General features: G+C 48.4%; 1 protein-coding gene across 1 annotated transcript in view; it reads right to left on the reverse strand.

Annotated features, from left to right (window-relative positions):
* Positions 1–24,949, reverse strand: part of cers5 (ceramide synthase 5) — a 118,620-nt gene that overhangs the window by 6,687 nt on the left and 86,984 nt on the right. Inside the window, exons 7-8 of the mRNA XM_084317603.1 lie at positions 16,224–16,352; positions 15,253–15,359 (exon numbers count right to left, since the gene is read on the reverse strand). Of these exons, the coding sequence (XP_084173729.1) occupies positions 15,253–15,359; positions 16,224–16,352 (236 nt within the window). The remainder of the gene's footprint in view (positions 1–15,252; positions 15,360–16,223; positions 16,353–24,949) is intronic.

The following is a 24,949-nucleotide window of genomic DNA, read 5'->3' on the forward strand; positions in this document are numbered from 1 at the left end:
TGAAGGTGGCCATGCCCGCTTCGATTGTGCAAAGTATCATTAAGTATCTCGAGGCTGGGGCCAGCATGTCCTCTTTTTTGGAAATCTAAATATGGTCACCCTATTCTAAATGAGCTAAATAATCGCTATTTAAATGAACTTTGACATTAGTATAGGTGTCCTGTATAGGTCTTGATAAGCATGGACATTTTCTTTACCGTGTTTATGCCATGTTACACTTGTGTATGTGGAAAGAAAGGGCTGGTGATATTCCATCTGCCTCACATTTCAAAGAGTTTGTTTCGAGTGTGGACTTGACAACGTGTGCTGACCAGTGTTGAGGGTAACTCATTAACTATGCGTTAATATTTTAATGAGTAACAGTGTTTTTTTTAAAGTGATGCAAAGCTACTTTTAGAACAATACTTCAATATGAGTGTTAAATACACATTTTAAAAGCAAAGCTATTGACCAAATGTATGCTGTATACTTTTGCTGTTCACTGTTGCAGTGAAGCACAAATCAGATGGCAGCCGAACTCCATTCAATCTTTTCTTATATTACTTTATATGTATGTCTTCCTGACGGGCAGACCCCAGGTGGTGAGAGCAGGCAACTGCACCTCCTCATCCATCACTCTCAACATAGGGACCCCCCAGGGCTGTGTTCTGAGTCCCCTCCTCTACTCCCTGTACACACATGACTGTGTGGCACAGCGGAACAACAACACAATCATCAAATTTGCTGACGACACAGTAGTGGTGGGCCTGATCTCTGCAAACGACGAGAGGGCCTACCTGGAGGAGGTCAAGGTTTTAGCGGGATGGTGTCAAGAGAACAGCCTCTCCCTGAACGTCAGCAAAACAAAGGAGATGATTGTGGACTTTAGGAGGTCGGGGGTCAGGGACTACAGCCCCCTCAGCATCGACGGGGCACCGGTTGAGAGAGTGAACAGTTTTAAGTACCTTGGAGTCCACATATCCGAGGACTTGACATGGACCACACACATTGACAGTGTTGTGAAGAAGGCACGGCAACGCCTCTACTTCCTCAGGCGCCTAAGGAAGTTCCAAGTCAGTCAGAAGATCCTTTTTTTTTTTTTTTTGATCCACTTTTTCTCCCATTTTTCTATATTTTCTCCCATCCCAATTTCGTATCATCCAATTCAACCCTCCCCTGTCACGAACGCTGTTTCTTGCCTCCCACAAGCCGGCTGCAATGTGGACTAAGTCATACATAGCACAAGTCCCCTCCGGTACTTGAGGTAACAGCAGTCGCATCTTTTCACCTGCGCAGCTCGACCTCTCAGTGTCGAGGAGTAACGCGTGGGAGGCTCACGCTGCCCCCGACACTTCCTGATTCTACTGCGCAGGCGCACCAACCGACTTGTAGGAGTCGCTTGTTCACAACGTTCGATCCCCACCCTTCAGTTTTCCCTCCCCGTAATACGGCCAATGTGTATTACTGCGGACGACCAGCCAAACTGAAAAACAATGTGGAGAGCTGGATTCGAACACGCGAATCCTAGCGTCTCCACACTGGTGGCGAGTGACTTGTCCACTACACCACCTAGCCGCCCTGTCAGTCAGAAGATCCTTAAGAACTTCTACTCATGCACAATAGAGAACATCCTGACTGGCAATATCACCTCCTGGTTTGGGAATAGCACCGCACAAGACCGTAGCAGACTACAGAGAGTGGCCCGTTCAGCCGAACGCACAATTGGAGGGGGGCTTCCCACTCTCCAGGGCATTTACAACAAGCGGTGCATGGGCAAGGCTAAGAGAATTATCAAAGACTCGAGCCACCCAAACAACTGCCTCTTTGAACTGCTGCGGTCAGGCAAGCGATACCGGAGTCTCATGGCAAGCACAGAGAGACTCAGAAGAAGCTTCTATCCCCAGGCCATCAGGATGCTCAACGAACAATAACAATATGTAACAACCATCAAATGCACTCACAGCACACACATCCACACGCACACACTCACTTTAAACATACAACTCACTGCAGCACCAACTTTAACCACTTTAGAACACCTAAGCACACTTTATATTTATTGGTAAAGAATTTGCACTACAACCCATACCTCATTACACCTTACTGTAAATTGTACCTAAATTGTACCTCATCCTTTGCACTGTATAGTATATTGTATGGTAACTCAGTTACTTCTACTCTACATTGAGCATTGTCTATATGTATATACTGAACATTTTTGTCTATGTACTTGACTTCTATTTTATACTTGCTATACTTATTTTATACTTATCTATTTTTGCCTAGCACAGTCTCTGGAGCGTAACAGAAAGAAGCATTTTGTATAAAAGTATTCTGTACTTCTGTATGACAACTAATAAAGAAACTTAAAACTTGAAGAAACTATGTATATTACTTTGAGGGGAAACACATTTGAGTAATTAAGTATGAAGGTGTCCTCTACTTCAATTAAGTAATAAACACTGACATGCCTCATGCAAATGTTTTTGGAAACCTAGTAAAACAAGGACATAGAGCAAAGCATTGAGCTGGTCCTACACAACATGCAATGCATGTGAGCCACCACTAGGGGCAGAGTGGTTAAATTAATGGTTAGTGACTGACCGACTGAATGAATAAGTGAACGAGTTAGTGACATTTCCGGTCTATAGACCACTGCAACACTTCTGGTATTCTGAAATCATGGGAGAGAGTGCAGGGGGAGAAAATGAATGAATGTGGATGAGAGCCTTGATATTAAGTGGTTGTAGCTACGGCTGTGGGGGTGCTGGAGACATGATCCAATAGACTTTCATACGCCTGAGTCTCCTGAACACGGAGAGACCAATCCCAAGTCGATCGGCACTTTCTCTGCCAAGCTATAGTTACATTTTCGCACCTACTCCCCAACTCCGCATGCGCAGATTGCCCACGGAGTCTCTGGATTGTCCAGAGATCTAGGTTTATCAATCTGCGCATGCAGAGTTGATAAATGGCAAGGCTCTCATCCACATCATCATCATCATCATCATCATCATCATCATCATCATCATCTTCATTTTACATCCTTTTTTCCCACTACAGTGAGGTTGGACGGGGCGATGACTCCACGCCACTGGGCACGGTTTTGTGCCATGTCTTCATGTATCTCCAGATCCCTCATATCATTTTCCACACATCCCCTCCACGTCTGCTTCGGTCTCCCTCTCGGCCTCCGCCCATCCACAATCATCTCCTCCAGCCCTCTCAACATCCCCCCCTCCTCCGATCTTCTCACATGTCCAAACCACCTGAGACGTCCATATCTCACCTTGAAATCAATTTCCCTGACACCACAGATCTCATCCACCTCGGCACTGGTCCTCCCGTCCTGCCATCTGACTCCCGCCACATACCTCAACATCTTCCGATCACAGCTCCTTAACACCACCATCACCCTTTTTGTCATTGCCCACGTTTATGAACCATACAGGAGAACTGATCTCACACATATATCCCTCCTCTGATCTTTACCTCTGTTTCGATTCACCAATAGCCTACTAATTTACCACCACTTCCTCCACACCACCGCCACTCTAGCCCTCACCGTCCTTTCCACTCCCGCCTCACAGTCCATCTCATCTCCCAGATAGCAAAACTGCTTCACCTCCTCCAGCACCTCCCCTCCCACCACTAGACCACCATCGCCAACCACCTCCTCCTCTTCCCTCTCACACGTGGGACATCTAAAATCCCTCACTCCCCTTTTCCAAACCTGAACATCGTTGGTACAATGGTGACACCATTTCTCACATTCTCTACACCGCACAGAGTTTACATTCATTCATGTTCTCCACCGGCTCTCTCTCCCGTGAGCTCAATGTAACGCGGAAATGCAGTTGTCAATGAGGTGCTCCACATCTAAAAAGTAATGAAACTAGTGATGCAGCACATTCTTTTTCACTGGATTCAATAGTAATGAGTAACATCCCGCGGACCCCGCAGTAACAGGAGCCTCTTGCCACCCCTCCCCCACCCATCAACACCGATGCCCCTCCCCATCCCCCAAGCACTCCACCCTGGAGACAGTAGCACCCCCCCCCCTCCCCACGTTGACCATCAGCCAGGTGCAGAGGCAGTTCTCCAAGATGTAAACAACACAAACAATGTAAACAAGGCCAGAGGACCAGACAACACCAACCCCAGGGTGCTCAAGGCATGACGCTGGGTAGCTGGCAAATATCGGGTGGACAATGCCATCATCTACATGCTCCACAGAGCCTACATGAACCTGGAGAGGCCACACAGTTCAGTGAGCATCGTGTTCATTTACATTTAGTCATTTAGCTGACGCTTTTATCCAAAGCGACTTACAAGTTCTGTACAGTGGCGGCCGGTACATTCTTCTCCATGGGGGGGCGCTATACCAAACATTTTGCAAACATGTACCACGCATTGGCAAATATTTAATTAGGTACAACTATCACCATTGCCATCAATCATGATCACAGTCAGTCAAATGCAGCCAATATGCCCTACACAATCAGAGAGCGAGTGAGAGAGAGAGAGAGAGAGAGAGAGAGAGAGAGAGAGAGAGAGAGAGAGAGAGAGAGAGAGAGAGAGAGAGAGAGAGAGAGAGAGATATCGCAACTCTACCTTGTTAAGTTGAAACGCACAGTGGTCCAGCAGGAAGAAGGGCTTGATAAAGTATATCCACTCCACTGTCCAGACTGTGTTGATGTCCATCCATGTCCACACTGCATCCATATATAGCTTCTTGTTGTTAGCCAACAAGTACTGTGTGAGTGACGAGCTGTGTCTTTGCCCATTTCCGCATCGAACAGCCTGCAAACTACCTGGCGTTCCTATCGCCCTGCTCTAAGACAAACTCTAACCTTAACCAACTTTGAAAGAGTGCCTAAGCTTAACCGTCGAAAGAACTTGCTGTCACGCTCTAAGACAAATAGCTGCATCACAACAACACAACAGCTAGCATAGAGTAACTATCTACTAACCAGAAACTGACGTCGGCCAATCAGAGAGAGCGTCTCCGCGAAATGCGGCTACGGAAAAAACTGACGTCGGCCAATCAGAGAGCGTCTCCGAGAAATGCGGCTACGGAAATTATAGACGCTGCTTGCTTAGACCGCTTCAAAGCGCGCCCGGCTTCCATCATAATACATCATATTTCAACGCACATCGCGTTACGCACTGATTGGCTGCGACGGATACAGCGATGAAACCAGTGCACGGCGTGCACGCCCACTGTAAGCGCTATTGCGTCTAGCCCGAGAGAAATGCGGCTAGGAGAAATGCGGCTACGGTAACGGAACGTATTCTCTATCAGACAGTGAGTCACTTCCTGTTCAGGAAAACGATTATTTATATTTGATATATTAACACTTTGATCGCCATGGGTTAAATTCATAATTTACCATCCCTCGCCATCTCTATTTGTCTATGGAGAAGTTCCCCTTCTTTGCAGGGCTATAACTTTTTTAATTCTATTGCTAAATTGCCATTATTATGGCCCATTCAATGTCCTATATGTATTGTTCAGGGTGTAGCAACGTTAAACTTTTTCATTCACATATTCATACTAAAATATGGTCTAAAGTATAAGTATGTTTTTATCGTTTTCTGCAGCTTTCTTCAGAACGTGATTTATAGCCCTAAATGCATTATATTGATGATCAAATACAGTTTGGTAGGAATCTGTGCGAGATAAAAAATGTCAACTGGATGTGCTTCTAGGAGGTACTACGTATCATCTGATGATGACCGGATGAGCGGGGGATCGTTTATAATTCCGTGGGCAGCGTTAGATGATTCATCCAGAGTGGGTCATATGTTCATCATAGCAGTTTATATGGAACACGTTAGAATATAACGCTGAATCTTACCGTGGCTTCCTCGCGCCGCTGGCAGATGAGCGTGGAACAGAATCTTTTCTATTATGGGATGGAGAAATGCCCGATCCATTTCCAGGTTGTATAATAGTATATACGTCCAAATCATGTTGTTTTTTCGAGTTATTTGCACCGATCGATGTTCACTGTATCAAGACGGAGTCTCTCTAACGATAGCGAGTGCCCGGACCACATATGGATGAGCACTACCGGTTCAAAGGGTCATTTCCGGTTGGCGATCTGCCGATCGGCCACCAGATGGCGCTCTTGAACCGCTAGAGAGTTGAGTGGAGCTTTGCAGTGTGTCTCAGGGCTCCGGAGGGGAAATATGATTTCGATCACAGTTTTTTGAAATATTGATATCAAAGACGAGTTACGGCATCTTCGGCAGAATGAGCATGGCTAGGAATGACGTCTTAACTCGTCATCTGCGATCATAGTGTTAACGTTATATTGTGCATTGGAAACACAAACATACTTAAAATGAGTAAATATTATTCATTTTAAACATGTTTATATTATTTATAGGGCTATAAAAAAAAAACTAAAAAAAAAAATGTCTTCTTCTTCTCTCTTTTAACAGGGAGGGCGGCGCTCTAGCGCCCCCATTGACGGGCCGCCACTGGTTCTGTACGACAAGTCATCAGGAAGGGCACAAATCAGCTGAGTAACAATGTTCAAAGTGTTGAGGGCTACAGTGTAGGTTAGTATATTAGGACAAGTGCATGACAATAAGGTTAGTTAGGGTTACATTTTTCTATTTTATTTGTTCAGATAATGGTTGAAGAAGTGCGTCTTTAGTCGACGGCGAAAGATTGGATTCTGAATGAGTTGAAGAGGCTTGGTGGCAGTGGCCGGAAGGCCAGCAAGCAGTGCGTTGCAGTAGTCGAGGCGGGAGATGACTGTTGATTGGACGAGGAGTTGGGTGGCTTCTTTTGTCAGGAAGGGGCGGATCCTTCTGACGTTGCTCAGGAGGAATCTGCAGGTACTGGTTGTCGCTGCGATGTGAGCGGAGAAGTTCAACTGGTTGTCAAGGACAACACCAAGGTTCTTGGCGGTCGGGGACATGGTCACAGCTGCATTCTCGACTGTGATGGAAAGGTCGGTCAGGGGGGAGGATTTGGCCGGCAGGTGGAGCAATTCTGTTTAGCTTAGGTTCAGTTTGAGGTGGTTGGTCGTCATCCAGGCGGAGATGTCGGACAGACAGGCCGAGATCCGCTCAGACACGTGGTTATCTGAGGGAGGGAAGGAGAGGAAGAGTTGAGTATCATCGGCATAGCAATGATACGAGAAGGCATGAGACGTGATAATGTTACCCAGAGATTTAGTGTAGAGGGAGAAGAGAAGGGGTCCTAGGACCGAGCCCTGGGGGACACCCGTCCACAGGGGGCGGGTGGCCGACAGGGTCCCTCTCCATGACACTTGGTAGGAGCGGTCATTGAGGTATGATGTCAGCCATGTCAGCGCAGAGCCAGCCACTCCCATTCCTGCGAGGAGGATCTGATGGTTGACTGTGTTCTTTGTGTTCTGTGTTCTTTGTCAGATGTACTGGTGAGCAACACCAGTGCCCCCCAAGGAACTGTGCTGTCACCCTTCCTGTTCACCCTCTACACCGACTTCTGCCATAACTCGAGCGGGTGCCACCTGCAGAGGTTCTCAGATGACTCCTCCACTGTAAGTTACATCACAGATGACAACAAGGACAAGAACAGAGCCCTGGTGGAGAGCTGTGTAGGGTGGAGCGACAGCAACCACCTCCAACTCAACATCAGCAAGACCAAGGAGCTGGTGATGGTCCAACGGAGAGGCAAGAAGAGGCCCCACCCAACTCCCATCACCATCCGAGAGGATGAGGTGGAGATGGTGGAGACATACAAGTAATGGAGTACACCTGAACAACAAATCAGACTGGTTGGACAAAACAGAGGCCCTCTACGGGAAGGGACAGAGCAGGCTGTTCTTCCTGAGGAGACTTAGGTCCTTCAATGTGTGCAATAGACTGCTGCAGTCTGTAGTAGCCAGCGTCCTCTTGCCGTTGCATGCTTAAGAGACACCAACAAACTGAACAAGTTGATGAGGAAGGTGGTGGGAGTCGACCTGGTCAAACTAGAGGTGGTGCAGAGAGGAGGATGAGAAGGAAGCTAGCCGCTATCCTGGAGAACCCCTCCCAAGTCCCACCCCATCTATGAGGAGCTAGCTAAGATGAGGAGCATGTTCAGCCACAGACTCATACCCCCCCCCCCCCCCCCCAACACTCCTCCAAGTTCCAACCATCTCGGCCAGTCCTTTGTGCCAGTGGCCATCAGGCTCTACAACCGTGGGCATGGACTGCTGCCAGCTGGAGAACTAACGGCTGCAGAACTCGATAACTATTATGAATGTCTGACCACTAAGTGTGTCTAGCTCTTAACCACCAAAACCGGCACGGACTATAACGTATAAGGTATATCATGCCAGTTAGGTTACACCCTCAGTTTATCTTTCTCACATTTTCATATTCAGATTAAATTATATTGCCTACCGTATATTTATGTCTTTCATCTAGTACCTTGCCCATACCTGTACCTCCCCCCTCCCCCGTGCTGCTATGACACCCACATTTCCCCAAGGGGGTCAATAAAGGAATATCTTTGTTATGGTTTGACACCGACCCCAAACGCTAACGACACAGAGAGAGTAGTTTCAGAGTTCGCCAAAACTAGGGCTTGTTTTATTTCACAGAATAGCAGCAAGAACTTGGTTGAAAACAGACAAAGACTGGGATACAAGCATTAGAGGAATGTTGCTGCTCTGCAGCTTCTCCCGGGAAGGTTCGTCTGAGGAATCTGACAGTGACGTCAGAGCCGCTCTGCAGAATCCTCTCGGCAGTTCTCCGAGGTGGTAGCGGGACAGATAGAGAGAGAGAGTGGGTTAGCTCAGAGTACAGTTGGGAACAGACAGGTGACAGGTGAAGTGACTTGTCCCAAACAGATAATCCAAGTGACTGAATCTTCGGTGTAAATACACACTGTGAGCAATGCCCCAACAACAATCCAAGTGATAGAATCTTCGGTGCGAATACACACAGTGAGCGATGTCCCAATAATAATCCAAGTGATAATATCTTCGGTGTGAATACACACAGTGAGCGATGTCCCAATAATAATCCAAGTGATATTATCTTCGGTGTGAATACACACAGTGAGCAAAGTTCAAACAAATATCATCCCAATGAACAATCCAAAAAGCAGGCTCAGGGTGAGTGACAGACTGAACAAAAAGCAGGATCTCTTCAGTGTTTAACACACACGAAAAACGATAGGGTCAAAAGACTGTCTTGCAAAACTCACCCAGGCGCTGTGCGTAAAGAGAGCAGAATCAAACAGGGCGAGCGCGTCGTTACGGGGAACGGGTTGTCCAAGCGGAATACTTCTTGAGTGTCCTGGGAGGCAAAGCACAGGGAACAGCAGGCAAGGAAGGAACGGCAAATGCAGATAATATATCAAAACGATCCAACAACACTTGATGGGGAATCGGGGTATATATAATCAAAAGGAATGCTTAATGACAAGCTGTGACAGCTGCGGGATGAGATTGACAAGCGTGTGGTTGGGGAAGCACCAATCAAACGGCGTCTACAGGAAGAAGCGTGTGAAGAGGAGAATGCAATTAATTAACTGAAAACTTAAAGGAACAGAACGAGTAGGCTTAAAGGAACAGAGCGAGTAGGTGAGCAGCGGACAAAACCTCACAGTACCCCCCCCTCCACGGGAGCCACCCGGCGACCAGGCCGACCTGGCTCGTCCGGATGGGCACGATGGAAGTCCGTGATCAGGCCGGGATCCACAATGAGCTGTCGGGAGACCCAGCTCCGCTCCTCCGGGCCGTAACCCTCCCAGTCCACCAGGTACTGGAACCCCCGACCCCGCCGTCGAACGCCCATCAACCGGCGGACCTGCCACTGGGGGTGACCATCCACCATCTCGGGAGGTGGAGGATCAGGAGCTGGAGGCATCAGGGGACTGAGGGAGACAGGCTTAACCCGGGAGACATGGAAAACGGGGTGAATGTGCATGGACGCAGGAAGTTTCAGACGCAGAGCCGCCGGACTGAGTACCTTCAGAACCTCGAAAGGTCCGACGAAACGGGGGTTAAGCTTCTTGGCCGAGGACCGAAGCGGGAGGTCCTTCGCGGAAAGCCACACCCTCTGCCCAGGGTGGTAAGTCGGCGCAGGAACCTGGCGCCGGTCGGCCCCACGACAGGCGCGCTCAGATGTCCGGAGCAGCGCGGTCCTGGTGATCTCCCAGACCCGTCGGCAGCGGTCGAGGTGGACCTGCACGGAGGGAACTGCCACCTCCGTCTCCTGTGCGGGGAAAAGAGGGGGTTGGTAGCCCAGGGAAACCTCAAAAGGTGAGAGGCCGGTGGCGGAACTGACCATGGAGTTGATGGAGTACTCGACCCAGGGAAGGAAACGGCTCCAGGAAGCTGGTCTCTCGGCTGCCACACACCGAAGAGCAGACTCCACGCTCTGGTTCATCCTCTCCGTTTGTCCGTTAGTCTGGGGATGATAACCAGAGGAAAGACTGACCGTCACCCCCAATCCCTTGCAAAAAGCCCGCCATACCTGGGAGGTGAACTGGGGCCCCCGGTCAGAGACGATGTCCTGGGGAAAACCATGAAGGCGGAACACGTGGTGAGTCAGGAGGTCCGCCGTCTCGGCCGCCGAGGGAAGCTTGGAAAGGGCCACGAGGTGAACCCCCTTGCTGAATCGATCCACCACGGTCAGAAGGCAAGTGTTCCCCTGGGAGGAGGGAAGACCTGTGACGAAGTCTAGCGCCACATGTGACCAAGGACGGCTCGGAACGGGAAGTGGCTGTAACAGCCCGGAGGGTGCCTGGTGCGAGGCCTTGCTGCGGGCACAGACCGCGCAGGCCAATACGAACTCCTTGACGTCGTTCCGCATGGTGGGCCACCAGAAACGACGAGCCAGGAAGGAGAACGTGCGATGAACGCCCGGGTGGCAGGCGAACCGGCTGGTATGGCACCACAGCAGCACCCGGGACCGGACAGAGTCGGGGACGAAGAGACGATGAATCGGTACGTTGCCTGGAGCACGCTGGAAGCGTAGGGCACGTCTAACCACCCCCTCGATGCCCAAGGTGATGGCTCCTACCACCCTGGCCTCCGGGAGGATGGGAGTCGGGACCTCAGAGGGTGGAGCCCCCTTGGAGTGTAACCGGGACAGGGAGTCGGCCTTCGTGTTGCGGGAACCAGGACGAAAAGTCAGCGAGAAGTCGAACCGACTGAGGAAGCTGGCCCATCTCGCCTGCCGACCGTTGAGGCGCTTGGAAGCGCGGATGTACGTCAGGTTCTTGTGGTCCGTCCAGATGGTAAATGGCTCCTCGGCCCCCTCAAGCCAATGACGCCACTCCTCCAAAGCAGCCACGACCGCCAGCAGCTCCCGATTGCCGATGTCGTAGTTCCTCTCGGCAGGGAGGAACCGACGCGAGTAGAAGGCGCACGGATGTACCTTCTGGTCCGTTGCTGAACGCTGGGATAAGACAGCCCCCAGTCCAGTATCCGAGGCGTCCACCTCAACGATGAACTGTCTCTTGGGGTCAGGGTGGAGCAAGATCGGGGCGGAAGTGAACCTCTTCTTGAGGGAGCGGAACGCAGCACATGCCGCTGGGGACCAGTCGAACGGCAGGGCGGGAGAGGTTAGTCTGGTAAGTGGCTCCGCCACTTGACTGTAGTTCCGGATTAACCTACGGTAGAAGTTGGCGAACCCGAGGAAACTCTGTAACTCCTTCCGAGAGGTGGGTTCAGGCCATTCCTCCACAGCTTGGATCTTGCGAGGATCCGCTCGGGTCAAGCCCTTCTCCACGATGAAGCCCAGGTAGTCGACGGAGTCGGAGTGGAAACGGCACTTCTCCGCCTTGACGAAGAGCCGATTGTGGAGGAGGCGCTCCAGCACACGGCGGACATGCTGGATGTGCTCCTCGAGGGTCTTGGAGAAGATGAGGATGTCGTCCAGGTACACCACCACAAACTCCTCCAGCATGTCACGAAGGACGTCGTTCATGAGCGCCTGGAATACCGCCGGGGCGTTGGTGAGGCCGAACGGCATCACCAGGTACTCGTAGTGGCCCCTGGGGGTCTTGAAGGCGGTCTTCCATTCATCGCCCTCACGGATACGGACAAGATGGTAGGCACTCCGGAGGTCCAGCTTGGTAAAGACGGTAGCCTGGGTGAGAGGCTCGAAGGTGGAGTTCATGAGAGGAAGAGGGTACTTGTTCTTGATGGTGATCTCGTTGAGCTGGCGATAGTCGATGCAGGGTCGAAGGTCCCCGTCCTTCTTCCCAACAAAGAAGAAACCGGCCGCCACCGGGGAGGAGGAAGGCCGAATGAGTCCTGCTTCCAAGGACTCAGAGATGTACTGATCCATCGCCTTCTTCTCCGGAACGGTCAGACTGTAGAGGCGGCTGCCGGGAAGGGGAGCCCCTTGGCGGAGGTCGATGGCGCAGTCGTAAGGACGGTGCGGTGGAAGGGCCTGAGCCCTGGACTTACTGAAAACCTCCATGAGGTCGTGGTACTCGGGGGGTATGGTTGAAGAGTCTGGAGGCGACTCACCAACGGGCCTCCGGGGCGGGGGACAGGACGCCGCCTGTAGACACTGGGCGTGACAGGAGGAGCTCCAGCCCTTGATGGTACCGGAGGACCAGGCGATGTGGGGCTCGTGCAGCGCGAGCCAGGGCCTACCCAGGACCACCGGGACAAGAGGGGATCGGGTGATAAGGAACTGGATTCTCTCAACGTGGTTCCCAGCGATGGTCAGCACGACAGGGCAGGTGCGTTGAGAGATGTCGGCCAGGCGGTGTTGGTCCAATGCGAAGATCTCCAAAGGCCTCACTAGGTCCTCAAGTGGAATGTTGGCCCGGGTAGCAAACTCGAAGTCGAGGAAACTCTCGTCTGCCCCAGAGTCGATGAGTGCCTCCACCGTGGCCCGTTGGTCCGCCCAGGCCAGGGTGACGCTCATCAGATGGCCAGGTGGTGCACGGCTCTGGGAATGAGAAAAACGGCTCACCAGGATTTCCCGGGGTCTCGGCGAGCCTGATCTTTTGGCCGGGTGGGGCAGTTGGCGATTCGGTGTCCCTCCCGACCGCAGTAGAGGCAGAGACCGGACCTGAACCTCGCCTCACGTTCAGCCTGGCTCAGATGAGAGCGTCCCAGCTGCATGGGTTCCTCCTCGCGAACCGAACGGGAGGGTAAGCTACCACCAGTCGTGTTGAGGGCAGGGCGACCAGCAGTAACGTCATGAGTACGGGGGGTCCGGAGTCCCTCAGGAGGTACCTGTCGGGTCCTCTCACGCCTTCTCTCCTGGAGGCGTCCGTCGATGCGAATGGCGAGGCTGAACAGGTCCTCGAGGGAGTCAGGCTCCTCCCGGGTCGCGAGCTGGTCCCTGACTGCGTCACTGAGCCCCCTCATGAAGGTTAGGCGAAGTGCTGGGTCGTTCCAACCGCTCTCCACCGCCGCCAGTCGAAACTCCAGGACGTAGTCTGTTACCCCGCCGCTCCCCTGCCGGAAGGTACCCAACCGGGCTCCAGGATCCAGACCACGGGCTGGATGGTGGAACACCCTGCGGAGCTCAGCCACGAAGTCTGGATAGGAGAAACAAAAGTCTGCATCCATTGCCCAGGAGGAAGTGACCCACTGGGCTGCCCGGCCTGAGAGCAAGTTTGTCATATAGGCCACTCGGGCTCCTTCTGAAGTGAATCGACTGGGTTGATGACGAAAAACCAACTCACATTGCATGATGAATGTGGCACACTCCTCGGGGTTGCCGTCGAACAGCCGTGGGACGGAGAGACGGGGTTCCCGAGGTAGGGGATCGGGAAGCGTGGGGCCTGCTTGGGCTGCGGGGGATGCTCCTGCCAATGTTCCTGAAGGAAGTGGGGGTACAAGTAAAGCGTTAACGGTGTCGCTCAGCGTGTGAAGATGAAGGAGTATACTTGACTGTTGTCCTGCCAGAGCGGCCAGGGACCCTTGAATAGGCTGGACCTGTTCCCTGAGTTCATGTACCGCAGCCGCAGCCCTCTCTAGTTGGTGACTGTGATCCTTGGTCAACTCGATCTGACCAGCTAGTGCTGTTCTGACTCTCTCTGTGTCGGCTGGGGTCGTCATATTGGTTGGATCGTAATGTTATGGTTTGACACCGACCCCAAACGCTAACGACACAGAGAGAGTAGTTTCAGAGTTCGCCAAAACTAGGGCTTGTTTTATTTCACAGAATAGCAGCAAGAACTTGGTTGAAAACAGACAAAGACTGGGATACAAGCATTAGAGGAATGTTGCTGCTCTGCAGCTTCTCCCGGGAAGGTTCGTCTGAGGAATCTGACAGTGACGTCAGAGCCGCTCTGCAGAATCCTCTCGGCAGTTCTCCGAGGTGGTAGCGGGACAGAGAGAGAGAGAGAGCGGGTTAGCTCAGAGTACAGTTGGGAACAGACAGGTGACAGGTGAAGTGACTTGTCCCAAACAGATAATCCAAGTGACTGAATCTTCGGTGTAAATACACACTGTGAGCAATGCCCCAACAACAATCCAAGTGATAGAATCTTCGGTGCGAATACACACAGTGAGCGATGTCCCAATAATAATCCAAGTGATAATATCTTCGGTGTGAATACACACAGTGAGCGATGTCCCAATAATAATCCAAGTGATATTATCTTCGGTGTGAATACACACAGTGAGCAAAGTTCAAACAAATATCATCCCAATGAACAATCCAAAAAGCAGGCTCAGGGTGAGTGACAGACTGAACAAAAAGCAGGATCTCTTCAGTGTTTAACACACACGAAAAACGATAGGGTCAAAAGACTGTCTTGCAAAACTCACCCAGGCGCTGTGCGTAAAGAGAGCAGAATCAAACAGGGCGAGCGCGTCGTTACGGGGAACGGGTTGTCCAAGCGGAATACTTCTTGAGTGTCCTGGGAGGCAAAGCACAGGGAACAGCAGGCAAGGAAGGAACGGCAAATGCAGATAATATATCAAAACGATCCAACAACACTTGATGGGGAATCGGGGTATATATAATCAAAAGGAATGCTTAATGACAAGCTGTGACAGCTGCGGGATGAGATTGACAAGCGTGTGGTTGGGGAAGCACCAATCAAACGGCGTCTACAGGAAGAAGCGTGTGAAGAGGAGAATGCAATTAATTAACTGAAAACTTAAAGGAACAGAGCGAGTAGGCTTAAAGGAACAGAGCGAGTAGGTGCGCAGCGGACAAAACCTCACAATCTTATCTCATCTTATACTACTTAAGTACCATCCAAACACCATATCTCTGGTCCTCAGTGGAGAGAGACATCCATCCAGGCACTGTTGCACCAGTGTGTTCTACTCCTGTCAGTCACAATGCACTTACCATATTGGAAATATGACAAGCCGCGTGATGAAGAACGCCACACTGAACACAATGAACAGGAAGTCACATACGCGCTGGTACTTTGCATAGTTGGCCAGCTTGGCTGCCTGTAGAAAAAAAAAATTGAAACAAGAAACACAACAATGAAGACGAGCTTTGTGCTTAAATACAGTATTGTGTAGGGCCTCGTGCACACACATACCATGGCTCTCTTACTACTGAGCTATTTGTCCTGCAGCCAAGTCCTGTGACCAGAAGGTCTAGACAACAATCACAAGTACTCACTACTGCCTGCAGCACATACACTACATGTCTGTACTATAGCAACAAGGCTTCCTGGTGAGGTTATAAATGGGTACTAAGTCATCCTGACCGAGGACATTTGTTTTTTAAATAAAAGTACAAGATGTGGGTCAATGGTGGTTTAATTTATGGTCAGGATTGGGCTATTAATATCCATTTTGTCTATGGGTACCAGTTAATGGCTTTTGGGTTAAGGTTAGAATATAACTATTCGAGTTATTATTAGGGCTGGGTTAAAAAAAATCGATCTTCATTTTAATTAGCGATTATCGATTAATAAAATCCCAAGATCGATCTAAAAAAAGAAATTATAATTATAATAATAATATATATTTTTTTTCATCCCCCAATTTAGTCGTTATGCCAATTCACTTCCTGGCCGTTGTGCACATTGCCCCACTGTCGGTCTGGGGAGGGTGTAGACCAGGGGTCGGCAATTAAGTTTGGCACAATAGTCATTTTCTATTGGTTCTCACAGCCCACGTGACCATTTCTAGCATTTCCATTGGCTATAGTGACAGTCATAGTTAATGATTGTGGAAATACAACAAATCTACGAAACCACTTACTGAGACATCACCCAGACGTGTCACGTGACATATGCAAAAGACAATGTTCCAATAAAAAGTACATTCATTGGTTTATTATAGTTTCCAGTCACTACTGACCTCTAGCAGAAAGTCGGAGGCGTCGTGGACACACATGACCAGACTGCCGACTCGCAGCATGTTGTTGGCATAGGAGAAGCTTATCAGGCTCACAGTGGCCAGGTGATGGACAAACATGATCAGGAAGTCCTGTGGTGAGGAGAGGAGAGGAGAGGAGAGGAGAGGAGAGGAGAGGAGAGGAGAGGAGAGGAGAGGAGAGGAGAGGAGAGGAGAGGAGAGGAGAAGAGATAAGAGAAGAGAGGAGAGGAGAGAAGAGTGGAGAAGAGAAGAGTTTAATTCATTACATTTGCTTATCATTTTGTCCTGTGCATTGTAAACTGCTTACTGCAACACGAGTTTCCCCTTCGGTCTTATTAATAATTGAACGGTTCTAGTGGAATTAGTGTGAGAAGCAGTTGTGACACTTCTTCATGCAGCAGGAAACATGAACTATTCCTAACTCCATTGTTCCACTCTGTAGGACCATGTAGCCTACACAGTAAATTTCGCAGAGTAAATTTTACTCAGTTTGAGTCAAATGTACTCAGTTTAAGTAAAATTTACTCTGCGAAATTTACTGTGTACGACTCCAATCCACTATAGAATTGCATAGGGCAAGATTTACATACAAGTCCACTGCTACAGGAACTAAACTATCTCAGGAATGCAACAGATTTCACTCTCATCACCATAACTTGTGCGCCGACATTGTCCATGCCTTGTGGAGACAAACACAGGGCCGCTTTGTTCAGCTTCCGACGACACAGTGGTGCATGATTTACACACACAGACACTAGCAGGGGAGAGGGAGAGCGTAAAGGTCAAAGATCAACACTCGAGCGGAATCCAAGACAAACAAAATGGTCAGGGAGCGTGTGTATTTGACAGCCAGGACGAACATGACCCAGAAACTGGCATTACAATAGCAGAAGAAGAGCGTTCTATGTTGTTGGGATCAGGGTATCCAATACTACTGAGCATGCGGAATCTTTTGATGCCAACCTTGGCTACCAGAGTAGTTCATCTCATCAGCGTCATTGAGCCAATAAGCTGGTTTGTTCTAAGATATAAGGCTGGTGATTGGCCATGTCCTCTGTTCAACCCAAAATGTAACAAAGCCTCCCATTGACTGGCGCAGCACATGTGATGATGCACATAAAGGCCTTTTCAGACGGGGGAGTGACTGACGCGCAGTGACTTTGGCAGGCGGAGCGACAAGTGGGACACAATCCTGTGAAACGGTCACGTTCGTGCTCATCTCACACACGCGACCCCTGCTGCTGAGTTGAGAGTACTACGCAGGGCAGTGTCACCACTCACCACACAAATCACAATATGGAGGAGAAACATGCTAGGAGTTCCCTGACATAATAACTAACTTTGGACATAAACAGAGCAATGGCAGATTATGATCCTATGCAACAACACATTTATGTTAGGCATTTCTTATTAGGTTTGTTATCTGGCCTATTATTAGCTACTGTGTTAATATGCTTGTGTGTGGGTATTTTAAGCAAGTAGCCTATGATGAGCTCCCACAACATTTGTTGTTCAGGGCCTCAGCGGCTGAGAAAGTAAAAGCCATGATCTAAAAGCCATGATCTAGCAGCGAAGCGGGATGTTGGTCCTGAGGGGTTCTGAGGTCCTGGGGTGGGGGGGGAGGGAGTGGGGGAAGAAATGTCTTTTGTAATGTCTGTGGTAATATAATTAAATTTTTTATATTCTGTTTTTATTATTTGTATTATTTCTATTTATTGTCATTATTGTTGTTATTATTATTGCTGTTATTGTCCTGTATAGTCTTGTTTATTATTATTATTACTACTGTATTGTGTTGTGTCTTGTTTCATGTGTGAGAAAGAAAAAGAACATTTAAAAACATTATCACAAAAAAAACATTTGTTGTTCAGAAGTGGCAGGGTGAGTAGTTATATTGGGACACACATGATCATAATAGCCACATTAACCCTTGCCAGACAGCCTAAGGTTAGCTAGTTTCTATAGTGACCATGCACAGAGCGCCTGGCGTTTACTCATGGGAGTGCCTGTCTATTCACACGAGAGACGCATAGAGACTCCGCAGATACAAGCCGGTACGCAGGTGGAGTGTCTCTCCCTGTCTGAAAAGACTATGACTCAGCAAAGTAAGGTATAACAATAGTTTTTTTTTGGTATTTGTATTGAATTCCAGGTATTGACACCAATATCAATGCCCAGCCCTTGTTGGGACCACACTTTTCTATATGAATGGAGGGTGTATAATACTATGGTCCATCATTCCACCCTATAACTCTTTTCTGGTCCCAGTCGGCATCGATGTGCGATGTGTTATCCAAATATCCCACTTTTGATTAGTGTTGCTACAGAGAGGTCAACATCTCCAGGGAATAGTGTGTAAAGCAACTAGGGTATAGGTGAGCTGGTTGGTCATTACAGCCTATTAGGCGACAAATGTGATTGTACAAGAACATTTTTAGGGCATTTGCCAAAGTTGTGGATAAGGCAGGTGAAAACCTTTAGCTTTAAGCACAATGCACATTATAGTCAGTCACTGCTTGTTGAAATGTAGACTTTTGTATACTGCTTGTGTAACTTTTCATGCGTTGCCCTCCTGGCCAGGGCTTGGGAGGGGGGGCAATAACAACAGATGTGATTGTAAAAAGGACAACCTATATAATAATTTCTGCTATGAATTATAGACTTCAGCTGAAAAGAAAATACAAAAAGAAAAAACAATGAGGCATGCTGAGTAGGAGCCAAAGCTTTCCTCTGAACGACACACCATGAATAACATGATTCAAACATGGAGGGAAACTGACACAGACCAACTGTCTCTCAGTGTTCAGCCTTTGATTTTTCTGGCCTTTACCTTCACCAGTCAAACAGACTCCATTGGCCTACTGTTCCACATCATAGTCCACACAAATTAGCTTTGGGGGGAAATTTCCTTTTTTCCTTTGTCTTTGTCCCTAGCTAACCTCAGTGTTAACCCTATGCTAATCCATGGCACTTCCATCATTTTGTTAATGCTAAACACAGTTAATGCTAGCACAGTGAAAATCGTGTTTTTCAATCTCATAGCATTCTTTTACAGAAGGTATGTTGATGACTATCCCAAAATCTTAGAACTGCTGTTGTTATTGTTGTGGAAATGATGATTAAATCCCTTTGATCTCTATCCAACTGGATATCAAAATAATCAAACCATTTCAGACATCCAATGAAGAGATCTGCTTCCTTGAAGAGATTACATAATCTAATCAGTTACCCTGATTGGCCCATCAGTCAGTCCGTCAATTGTCAGTAGTTGCAAAGGATATCAGCTAGCTAGTAATTAAAACTAGTTTGCTACAATTAGTTAATTGTAATGGTTAAAAAACATCCACAGCAACTGACAATTTATTGATCACCTGCACAGTTAGCCAATGTTAATCTCCCATAGCAACCGACCACACTGGTCCCATGTACATGTTACATTTTAAAGTGTCATGTATTATGATACTAACTTGACTTCTCCTTTTAAGAACTCATTCAGAGCCACGCCCATATGACCAAATTAGGCCGTTCCGTGCCAGCGCTTTAGTCAATGGGAGGACGGGGAAATTTGCGAACGCTTAAACTATATCTTAAATTATGGCTATGGGTCTAATACACCTGTCGCTTATCAATGACTTGCTTGCAGCCAACATGTACGAAACTGATTGTTTTTTCATTGGTACATTTCCGTTTTATACCGTTTTGAATACGAGTATAGTTTTGGAGATTTCTAGTAATTCCAGAGAAATCCGCGATAATAGCTCTACACAAAATACACAAAACACGTTGTAATTTTTCGGCTGATTTATGAATCGTTTTCAAATAAACGCTAGATTATCGATAGTATATGTGTCCTTATGCACGCTAGAGAAGCGGGCTGAAAAATCGAAATATCGCTAATAAAATAAATAACGATTAAAACCAGAGAAAACTCGTGATTGGCACGCAATGCATGGCGAGTTAACACGACTAATCTCGTGGTTGGCACTGAATGGGTTAAGGAACAGAGGGCCACGCCCCCTCAACACACACTGCTCAGAGAGAGTGCACTAAAACAGTTATAACAAATCAAATTATACATCTGAAGCTGAAGAAATTGCACTCCTGGCATTAACATTCCACAATAAGCTTTTTCTGACTCAATTCACATCATTGTACTGGCTATATTCCATCCAGCCATCACATGATAGGTTGTGACCCAATTCTGGAACTACTAGGCATTCAAATGCCCCCCTCCCGACAGATCATGTGACCTTTCCAGATGAACACAATTGGAATAGCATGTGACCAAGCAAACTTAGAAGTCTCTTTTAGGCTTAACGTATTAAGTACATGTATATTGAAAAGCCAAAGAAAGGAAGGGAGAGGATGTACTAGACTCAGACTATCTCACACTTACGATTCACTAAATTAATTAACTAAAATGTATTAAAAAACATGTTTTTTCTACAGTTAACTCCTCTTGGCGGTATGACTTTGACTATACAGATTGTTATTTGTGCAGAACTTGTCACCAGAGCACCCATTTCACATTCTTCCACTGGAAGGGGAGGGAGGAGGGGGGGCTTCCTGGGACGAAGCGCAGGCCAAAGCACGAGACAGGATTCAGTGGCAGTGTATGATTGCGGCCTTATGCCCCAACCGGCACGAAGAGGATAAGTAAGTAAGTAAGTACTGGGACATAATTCACGGCATTCTAGCCTTATGTGGTGTTTACTACATCTCCCGTGATCCTTAGCGGGGGATGACGTAGTTAAAGAGAGACGAATGAGAGATGAATGGAAGTGTTGTTTGTGCGACTATAGAGTGCGTAATAAAATAGTATTTTTGCATCGGAACACGGCTCCGTTTTCACTATCATTACCGCATTCCTACATTGGTGACCCTGGTTTTTCTCTTGGACGTATTTCGGAGATTATATCGAACATGTCAACTGAACAACAGAACGCAGATCGCAAATCTTTGAACGCCGTTTCACTCAAACTGCCCGAGTTTTGGGAGCAGAGTGCCAACGCTTGGTTTGCGCAAGCTGAAGCCCAATTCGCTCTCAGGGATATTACCGCGGACGCCACCAAGTACTACTATGTGGTAGCAGCCCTTACGAACTCAACTGCGGCGAGAGTGGTGAGTTTGCTGGAAAACCCACCTACACATGACAAATATGTTGCTATAAAGACACACCTTAAAACAGGCTTTCGGTCTGGGACTTCCGGTATGGTGAGCAGGGAGTAGGACGCGTTTTCCCCTCTCTCCCTCATGTTTTTTTAATTTCTACGTTTTAAGACTCCAAAACCTCACAATTCTTGTTTATATGCTAACATCGATATAGCTAACTAAGTATTTATCGTCGCAAAGATGACATCCAAGACTCCAAGACCAAAACGGGGCGATGTTCCGAACGAGGAGGAGGCTGACGATACTTTTAGCAAGGCCTGGCTGGCCACCCTGCTTGAAAGCCACAAAGAGGCTATGACCACAGAGTTCAGAAAAGCCATTACCGCTTTGGAAAATAAACTTGACCAAATGAAAACGGACGTGGCCGACAATGCACAGCGGGTTGATTCCCTGGAGGAGAATGCAGAATCTGTAAGCGAAAGAATTACGTCGCTGGAGGCTACATGTGCGGATCTGAGGGCCAGCCATGCGGTGCTAAAGGCTAAGGCGGAGGACCTCGAGGCTCGAGGGCGACGTAACAACCTTCGGATCATTGGACTACCAGAACAGATTGAGGGCCCGAGACCAACATCCTTCTTCGCCACCCTTTTACCCCAAATTCTTGGGGCAGAGACCCTCCCTAACCATCCATAATTGGACCGCGCACACAGGTCTCTGGCAGCTAAACCGAAGCAGGGTGAAAAGCCTAGGTCCGTTATCATCAGGTTTCATAACTATCAAACTAAAGAACGGGTGATTCGGGAGGCCAGAAAGAGAAGAGCGGAGATGCTATACGACGGTCAACAAATTGCTTTCTACGAGGATTATACCCCGGCTGTGTTGGAACAGCGAGCACCGTACCGCGATGTGATGGCACTACTTTACAAGCGGGGGCTGAGGCCTAGTCTCCACTACCCTGCTAAACTGATGATTACGGAAGAGAGCGGGGACAGAATACGCTTCACGTCTGTTGGGGATGCCGAAGCGTACCTCAAGGCCAAGTTAGCCTAGCGTGGACGGCTACCCAACGTATACCCAGTGGTAAGCTAATCTGACGCCGGGAGCAATGAACAATGAACAATGAATGTAGAATGCGAGACTGAATTTATAGACATTGGTTGGGCTACATTGGTCGACTGCGTTAGACCTGATAATTAGACCTCATGGGGGGATGCTATTGACATTAAGCGGACTGGCTTCTGAAACTGAACTCTGTGCTTCCCAAACAGCCGACGCGGATTATATTTTGCCCGTATTTCTAACGCCTTTTTGCTTTTTTCATTATTCTTTGATAGCCCTTATCTTACATATGTCTCTCTCTCATTCAAACTGTAGACATTCCCTCTGTTTAGGGGCTGCTAAATAAACAGAAGGGATCGGTTTGATAGGATAATGAAGGTTCTATATGTACGCGTTAGGAGTACTCAATGCGCAGAGACTGGGCCTGAATTTACTAGGCCATTTACCTAGGCCCAACGGACACTCGGGGACAGCTGAAACCAACGCCAACAGCATTAGACATGATTACGATGTACTGAGTGTTCGGCTGAACTTGTGGACCTTGGCTATATTATTATAGTGCTCAGTCACTATAGATTGTCCGCCTATGCCTCAGAAGGGGAATATTGTTATTTCAATCGGAGGGACTCCTTCAAAAGGAACCCTATGCCAACCAGGTTGCTATAGCCATGACCTTGTGAATGATTGCATGCCGTTTTCTTCTGCTCCCTATTTTGTATTTTTTGTTTTTGCCCCCCCCCCCCTTCTTTTTTATTTCAATTTTTATATTTATATATGTATATAATCTTTCCTTTTTTTCTTAACTTAATTTGTCTTTTCTTTTGTATGGATTTATTTATATACATATGACTCTATGCAGGGTGAGCATATTCAGGGTGCACATGCTCCTCTTAATATTTGAGTGTCTCAATACACATAAACCGGATAGTATCTATTGGGTAGTGGGGGTTGTGTATGCATGTTTCAAGAAGCACCTAAGGTACTGACTGAACCAATTCAATTTGCACACGCTTCTTTTTACTGTCTTAAGGTATAGGTCTCTGACACTGCCGAATGTGACTAACCATATTACCTCCCTATACATATTTTAGGTACATTGTGAGGTCCCTCAATTGTGTAACCCCTGTAGCTGCATATACCTCATGTTTATTAATATTTTACTCTTTAAATGTATGTATATAATTTTTTGTTTTTTAAATAGGCAGAAGGAGAAAGGGGGGAAGAGAAAAGAGGAGAGTGGCACCTCTTTTTCAACTATGTTTTGGTTTTGCAATCTTTATATCCCTAGTGGGCTTGGTAACAGGGGCTAAAGACACTCTCCCCGAGCTGCTGTAGGTTGGAGGCGGGCTTTGCCCAGGTCCACTGAATTATAGGCTAACCTACACACACTGTAACGCCTCGGTTTACTTGTCCACTCTTAACTTTCTATGGGCCACACTCCTTATTGGGAGTCATTGGTAGCGCTTTTATGTCTAATCTCTATCTGCAGCCTTCGACACAGTCAACCACCAGATCCTCCTCGGGGCCCTCGCAGGAATGGGAGTGGCTGGCTCTGCGCTGACATGGTTGTCATCATACCTCAATGACCGCTCCTACCAAGTGTCATGGAGAGGGACCCTGTCGGCCACCCGCCCCCTGCGGACGGGTGTCCCCCAGGGCTCGGTTTTAGGACCCCTTCTCTTCTCCCTCTACACTAAATCACTGGGTAACATTATCATGTCTCATGGCTTCTCCTACCACTGTTATGCCGACGATACTCAACTCTTCCTCTCCTTCCCTCCCTCAGATATCCACGTCTCTGAGCGGATCTCGGCCTGTCTGTCCGACATCTCCGCCTGGATGACGACCAACCACCTCAAACTGAACCTAAGCAAAACAGAATTGCTCCACCTGCCGGCCAAATCCTCCCCCCTGACCGACCTTTCCATCACAGTCGAGAATGCAGCTGTGACCACGTCCCCGACCGCCAAGAACCTTGGTGTTGTCCTCGACGACCAGTTGAACTTCTCTGCTCACATCGCAGCGACAACCAGAACCTGCCGATTCCTCCTGAGCAACGTCAGAAGGATCCGCCCCTTCCTGACAAAAGAAGCCACCCAACTCCTCGTCCAATCAACAGTAATTTCCCGCCTCGACTACTGCAACGCACTGCTCGCTGGCCTCCCGGCCACTGCCACTAAGCCTCTTCAACTCATTCAGAACGCAGCGGCCCGCCTGATCTCAAACCTACCGAAGTCGGCCCATGTCACCCCACTTCTTAGGGACCTGCACTGGCTCCCCATTGCTGCACGAATCCGCTTCAAGGCCCTCGACCTAGCATACCGTGCGGCAAAGGGAACTGCTCCCGCCTACCTCCGGTCAATGGTCTCTAACTACACACCCTCAAGACCCCTACGCTCTGCATCTTCTGGCCGCCTCAGACCTACTCCTATCCAAGCTCCGGGAGGGTCATCAAAGAGAAGTCGCCTATTCTCAATCCTTGCCCCACAATGGTGGAATGAACTACCCACCCCAGTTAGGACAGCCGAAACTCGTCC

Source organism: Notolepis coatsorum (assembly GCF_963971535.1).
Source record: "Notolepis coatsorum genome assembly, chromosome: 6".
NCBI lineage: Eukaryota > Metazoa > Chordata > Actinopteri > Aulopiformes > Paralepididae > Notolepis > Notolepis coatsorum.